A 6,825-nucleotide genomic window follows, 5' to 3' on the forward strand; every position below is an offset into this window, starting at 1 on the left:
CGACTTACCTTATCAACAAACTACCTACACTTGTTCTGAAAATGAAAGCACCTTGTCAAATTCTAAACAATGAACAGATTGAATACAAGTCACTCAAAATCTTTGGTTGTGCTTGCTTTCTTGTCTCAGACCATATCAAGAACATAAGTTCAATGTTCATTCCACAAAGTGTGTGTTCCTTGGCTTCAGCAACTCTCATAAAGGCTACAAATGTCTCAGTCCAATAGGAAGAGTATATATATCTAGGCATGTAGTCTTCAATGAAAATGAGTTTCCTTTCTAGTCTGGTTTTCTCAGTAAAAGAAACGATTCCCAGAATTTTGAAACTATTATTCATTATCTACCTTTCCACACTCCTCTAAACAGTAACCCAACTTGCTCAACTGATAAAGGTCATTTTGATGCAACTCCAACAACACCACCTTTTGAGTTTGATCAACCAAGAATGGCTAAAAACTTGATATCTGAGGAATATTGAAGGCAGCCAAATTGAAGGCAGCCAAATATTGAAGGCAGTGACAAATATTGAAGGCAGCCAAATTGAAAGTCAAGAAAGTCCTGCAAATACTCAAATAGAGCAAACTGAAGCAAGTGATGAACTAAATTTAAGAGAGGCAGAATAGGGAAATTAGATTGTAAATCATCCTATATTACTAGAAGTAAAGCTGGTATGTTCGAAGCAAAAGTCTACTCAACTCAATGCAAACAGTGCAGCATTGAACAAAGCGGACTAGAACCTAACAATGTGGCTGAGGCTCTTACAAATAAAGATTGGAGAGAAGCAATGGAGGATGAATACGAGGCATTGATGAGAAATAAAACTTGGAAATTAGTACCATCTCTGATCAATCAAAAGGTAATATGGGTTTTCAGACTTAAACGAGATGTTGATGGAAGGATATCGACGCACAAAGCACGACTTGTTGCTAAAGGGTTCTTGCAGACATCAGGAGTTGATTACCATGGAACTTTCAGCCCAGTTATAAAGACTTCCACTTTGAGGATAATTCTTGTTCTTGCAGTCTCAAAAGGCTGGAGTATCAGACAAGTTGACATTAACAATACATTCTTGAATGGGAAACTAGATGAAGAAGTTTAAATGCGGCAGCCAGAAGGTTTTGTTGACAAAGCAAATCCCACCTTTGTTTGCAAACTAAAAAGGGCTCTTTATGGACTCAAGCAAACACCTAGAGCATGGTATGAAAAACTGAAAAAGGCTCTTCTGGATTGGAAGTTTTCAAAATCAAAGACAGATAGTTCCCTATTCTTTTACATGAATAAAAAACAAGTAATCTTTGCCTTGGTATATGTTGATGATATAGTAATTACGGGCAATGATTAGAAGATGTTGCAGGACTTTATTGATAATTTGAATGCACGATTTGCACTGAAAGATATGGGTGAACTACATCATTTTTTGGGAATTGAGGTAAGAAGAGGTTAATCAGGTATGCATCTCACTCAGATCAAGTATACAAAGGACCTGCTGAAAAGGTCCAATTTTGAGCATCTTAAACCTTGTGCACACCCATAACAGTAGGCAAGAATATCTCCAGAAGTAAAGGTGAAAAGATGGCAGACCCTTCTTTGTACAGAAGTGCAATTGGTGGACTACAATACTTAGCACACACACGGCCTGATATAACCTTTGATGTGAACAAGATGAGTCAATTTTTGCAAACACCTTCAGATGTCCACTGGAAAGCAGTCAAAAGAATCTTTAGATATCTGAAAGGGACTATTGAGCATGGATTATGGATTCAAAGGAGTTACAAAATGAGCATCATTGGTTTTGCTGATGCAGATTGGGCATCATGCCCTGATGATAGAAGGTCAACAGTCGGCTATTGTGTGTACTTGGGAGATACATTGGTGGCTTGGTCTTCAAAGAAACAACACGTTGTGGCTAGGTCCAGTCAGGGGCGGAGCCAGGAAAATAAATTAGGGTGAGCTGAAAAATGAATTTTTTTCATAGATGCTCTTTGCCACTCGAGATTTAGTTTAAAATATTAAACTCTTGACACTAATGACAAAATGGATCAAGATATATTTCCAAACATTTATGACAAAGTTCTAACAAATATATTTTTAATAGATAAAAATAAATATAGAGTATATTACTTATTTTGATAATAACAACCGTTTCGTGATCGAAATAAATAAATTTTTAACTTACAAGTATAAATAAGCAATATATGAAATACAAGTGCTTGAAATACAAGTGCTTGTTTGGCCGAAACCATTGGCTAAGTTTGCGAAGTGGTTTGCCCAGTGGCGAATCTCCTGGCTAGATGAGAAAAGATAAGTCCAAACCCTCAAATGCGCCCATTGGCAAGGTGGATAGTGAAGTTTTTTACCCTAAAGGACCGAAAGGTAGAAACATAATAAGCCCTGTTTGTTAATACTTTTTCATCTCAAAAAATTAATTTTTTCATCGTTATTTTTTATTTTTTCACTCACATGTGGAATCCACTTTTCTCTCCAATGATAAAAAATCAATTCTCATAATTAATACGGAATAGACCATAACATTCTCTTGGCCATGTGACGACGGGACTTATATGACGTGTACAAATATCATAAGCAAAGGAAATAACATCAAACAAAACCAACTTGGTGACAACCTCTGAGCCAATAAAAGGCCGACACGTGTTACAAGAGGTAAGAAATGTCTAATATTCCCCACAATCTATTTTTCCTACGAATACTTCCGGCAAATTGAAAGAAAAAGACAAGTAATTCTAAATCTTGGCCGAAATTCTGTCCATTTATCTTTCCCACTCAATAATATATTTTTCGATAACTAATTTAATTATTGGTGAAAATGATCACCAAACATGTCATCATACTAACGATTTAAAAGCATGCAGTTAACATACTAATGGATGGGATTTGTAGGTAGCTTGATCTAATCGAGTTTTAAGGTTAACTATTGTCGATGTGGTTTAAGTTCGTAGAATTAGCAGGCCGAGAAACCAATTCAGAAACTACGGTTAGAGAGATAAAAGTCGAATTTTCTTTAGCTGTTTGCATGCAATTAAATGATCGGATAAAGAAAAATAAGCGTTAAAAATTGATGTGTTTAATAAATGAGATTCATGTTCTTGTGGATTACAATTTTACTGATTGAGATTTACCCTGTTTTTTTTTTTTTTTTTAGATTTTAATAAAAGTTAAAGAAACATATGATTAAATTTAATCATTGATTTTGATAAAAAAGAAAGTTGTTTTTTTAATAAAGGTCGACAGGAAAATAAAGCATGTCCTGCGATGTCGACTGTAGCGAAGTCATCAAAGAACAAGAATGGGCATCGAAGAGGCATAAATTGAGATTATAGTAAAAAGGCAAACAAAAAAAAGATTCCAAAGATAAATAATCATATTAAATGACAATTATGTCCTCCTTCGAGATGAATTAAAAATTATAAATTAAAATTAACTCTCAGCTCGAGAGCGTACCTTCCTATACATACAAATACAATGAATTGAAATTACTAACCAAAAAAGAATAAATTGGAAATGACGTCATATTTCTACAATTATTTCTATATAAAATTGACAAACGATAATTAATTTACCATCTTGCCACACCATTCTCGTCCTCTCCGGCGACCCAATTTCTGTTACTATTCCTCCTCAACACATACCTACTAAACGCCGAAGAACCCGAACCCGACAAGCTCCAGCTCCGGCTAACCCGAACTCCACCTGAGGAGGAAGAATCCGATCTAAATCTCCTAAAAACCGAAGAGAAATTAGCAAAAAGTCGACTGATTCTACCGCGTTCTCTCCTCCCTCTCCTCGTTACACCCCACTCAATTCTACGGGGCATGCCGTCATCATTGTTAAACCCACCGTCAATTTCTGTATAAACCCCCGGCATAGTTCCTTGCCCATTCCCGGATGTGCCATTGCCGCCTCTAGATTCGCCCATAAACCTCCCGACGGCAAAACCTCCGCCGGGCAACCTCCATATCGTCAGCCCAACACTCTCGTCGTTGCCCGGTTGACCGGGATTTTCGGAGATGGTCTCGCTAGGTAATTCATGGCGGCAAACTGGGCAGGAGTTGCGCAAGGAGAGCCAGGGAATGATACAATCAGAATGATAAATATGTTTGCAAGGCATTTCAAGAGCTTCGGATCCGAGCGCGAAGGCTTCCTTACAAACGGCGCAGTGTGAATCGGAGTTCACATGGCTTGAAGCTATGTTTATTCTTGGCATTGATTCGATGAATGATTTGGACGCCGGAGGGTTCTCATGTCGGCCCCCCCAGGCAGTGATTTCGATCTGTGAGAGCTGGTCGAGAAGTCGATCAAATCCGGATCCCATCAAGAACTCCGACATGGTCGACGGTAAAGGCCGGAGCCCAGATCCAACACCGTCGTCGTAGTACAACTCATAGCTCCTCTCTCCTCCTCCTCCCTCCTCTTCATTACCGGCTTGGTTTACCGACGGGCTGCGGAGAACAATAACAGGATTAAACGGAGATCTATCACGACGGCGACGTCGGAGACGATACCCCGTACCAGCTGAGTTCCGAGGAGAATCAAATCGTTGGCGAGGGTCCGGCGAGAAAGCCATCGCCTCTACCGCCTCGATAAATCCGCCATCACAGTATGGGCAAATTAGGCTGTTTTCCGGCCAGACGGTGATGAATCTGGTGCATTGGTAACACCAGTATGACGCTGATGGAGACGTTGATGCCATACTATATTCCGATCTACGATTCTTGTGTCACCGGAAAGTGATAATGGAAATATAAAAAATGGTTGGTGATGAATGATTAGACGAGTATTTATATACATAAAGGAAAGTGGGTGGGTATTATGGTTTGTGTGGGAAGAAAGACCGTGAGATTGTAATTTCCGTAATTTTAGACACGCGTGATGATGGACTTAACGGCACAAACGCGTTTGTACGTGTTAGTACTTTTTGAATTACAATGAAATTCTTGTAAAATGAAATATATTTTTTTCCAAAATGATAAAAATTGCACAAGTGTCAAAACGATCTGGATGTCCATCGTGAAAGCCCGATTCAAGCTCAATTCGAATCCTTCGTGAGAAATTATCTTTTTATCATCTCTATAGTGGTAAAAATTAATTTACTAATTCAAGTGGCCCAAACCCTAAAACAATGTCCACAGACGGTCTAGTCGTGCCACTCTTGGCCCAACTCATTATAACGATCGATCCAAATACACAATTCAAGATCCACATGTCAGTTCAAAACCTCCAATAATTTATCGTCAAGATAAATCAAGTTACGACTTATTCAAATTTCGTAAGAGTTATCTGAAACGACTCTGATATCTCAACCGAACAGATTGGAATAGATTTGGCTCCAACCAACCAAGAAATCTCGGAGAATTCCCTCTAATCCCACCAAAACGGTTATCCTACTCCTATAAATTTTGCGGCCGGTCAAGCATTCAAGTATATCAATTCACTCTATTCTAATTCAATTCTTCTTCCTTTCCATCTGACATTTATTCAACTCTTGACAAGATTTACTGACTTGACTGTAGGAGAGTCTTCGGCGGGTATCACACTGGTGTCCTCTTAATGCTCATTTTCCTTCGTTCTATATTTTTTGAGTTCCGCAGGATTGCTGGTGACCTACTTGATCTGATTTTTTGGTTGTAGAATCTACCTTCTACAATCTCCATAAGCGAGCTCTTAATTTTAGAGACCCTTGTTATTTTCAATACATTTTTTGAATTGAGAAAGTAGGAATTGCATAACATCGTTGCATTTAAGAATTCATTACTTTGAATTCAAATAGAAATGCATTGGAAGGTAGAAATACTTTGATGATAAATATTTCTATGCAATAGTTAGGAATTCTTGAATATGTCGAGCAGAAATAATTAGTTGTTTCTGAATATTCTGACTCAGCACTAATTATTGCCTTGTCATTATCATATATGGTATTAGGGACCATGTCGAAATAAAGTTGATCATACAATATCCACCAGCTGAACTGGACGAATAGATTTAGGCTTTATATTGCTTTTAAAACGTTATTAAAAATATTTTTCTTAAATTCTAATCTAAAAAACCAAAAGACTGAGCCCTTCAAATATGGTAGATCTTAGCTTAAGTCTTAACCCTATTGAATGGTTGAATAAGGCTTGTGTTGGATGTCAAAGGGTCGAGACGAGATGGGTCAACCCTAACTAAACAAAGAGTCCAGTAGAATTGAGTGTCAATCCCTAAAAAATAAAAATTTCAAAAATTTTGGGTGCGTTTGATTGACAATATTTTTCATTGAAAATGTGTTTTTTTCACTCAAATTCATACTTTTTTGCTATTTGATTGTCATTTTTTCAACAGAAAATATTTTTCTACTTTTTGTCATGTGTTCATTTTTTTTCCTCAAAATCAAGGAAAATATTTTTTTTAGGAGGATTAAGATTTTATTTTTCCGGGAATTCACTCTCTAAGTATAATATTTTCTAGCTTGAAAATTAAATCAATCAAATACATTTAATTAACAATTTCAATGCAAATAAATTTTAGACAATTGAATTATCAAGAATTTAATTTATTTCCACGGAAATTTTATGCTTGTAATCAAACGCACCCTTATATACTCTTATGAAACTAAACTCACGACATAAAAACCGATAAAATTACAAATAACTTGTCATGAATTTGTATATATAGTTTATAAACAAAAATTCGCGTAGATGAGAAAATAAAAAAGACATTCATTTTATAATTAGAAAGTAACGCCGTTACGAGTGGTTTTGAAAGTGGACTAGTCTGCTCTCGTTAACTCACTATTAAAATTTTCTAATTTTGATATGATTATCCTAAAAG

At 36.7% G+C, this 6,825-nt stretch overlaps 2 protein-coding genes across 2 annotated transcripts; one reads left to right on the top strand and one right to left on the bottom strand.

Annotated features, from left to right (window-relative positions):
- Positions 1-1,345: 1,345 nt before the first annotated feature.
- On the top strand, positions 1,346-3,070 carry LOC111392999 (uncharacterized mitochondrial protein AtMg00810-like). Its single transcript, XM_023018404.1, has 3 exons — positions 1,346-1,439; positions 1,541-1,915; positions 2,958-3,070. Exons 1-3 carry the CDS (start codon positions 1,346-1,348, stop codon positions 3,068-3,070), a joined length of 582 nt encoding a protein of 193 aa, XP_022874172.1.
- Positions 3,071-3,355: 285 nt separating this feature from the next.
- On the bottom strand, positions 3,356-4,839 carry LOC111393534 (probable E3 ubiquitin-protein ligase RHC2A). The gene has a single exon (XM_023019103.1). The coding sequence runs from the start codon at positions 4,706-4,708 to the stop codon at positions 3,575-3,577; it is 1,134 nt and encodes a 377-aa protein (XP_022874871.1). The 5' UTR covers positions 4,709-4,839; the 3' UTR covers positions 3,356-3,574.
- Positions 4,840-6,825: the final 1,986 nt, after the last annotated feature.

The sequence above is a fragment of the Olea europaea genome, chromosome 4 (genome assembly GCF_002742605.1).
Source record: "Olea europaea var. sylvestris chromosome 4, O_europaea_v1, whole genome shotgun sequence".
Lineage (NCBI taxonomy): Eukaryota > Viridiplantae > Streptophyta > Magnoliopsida > Lamiales > Oleaceae > Olea > Olea europaea.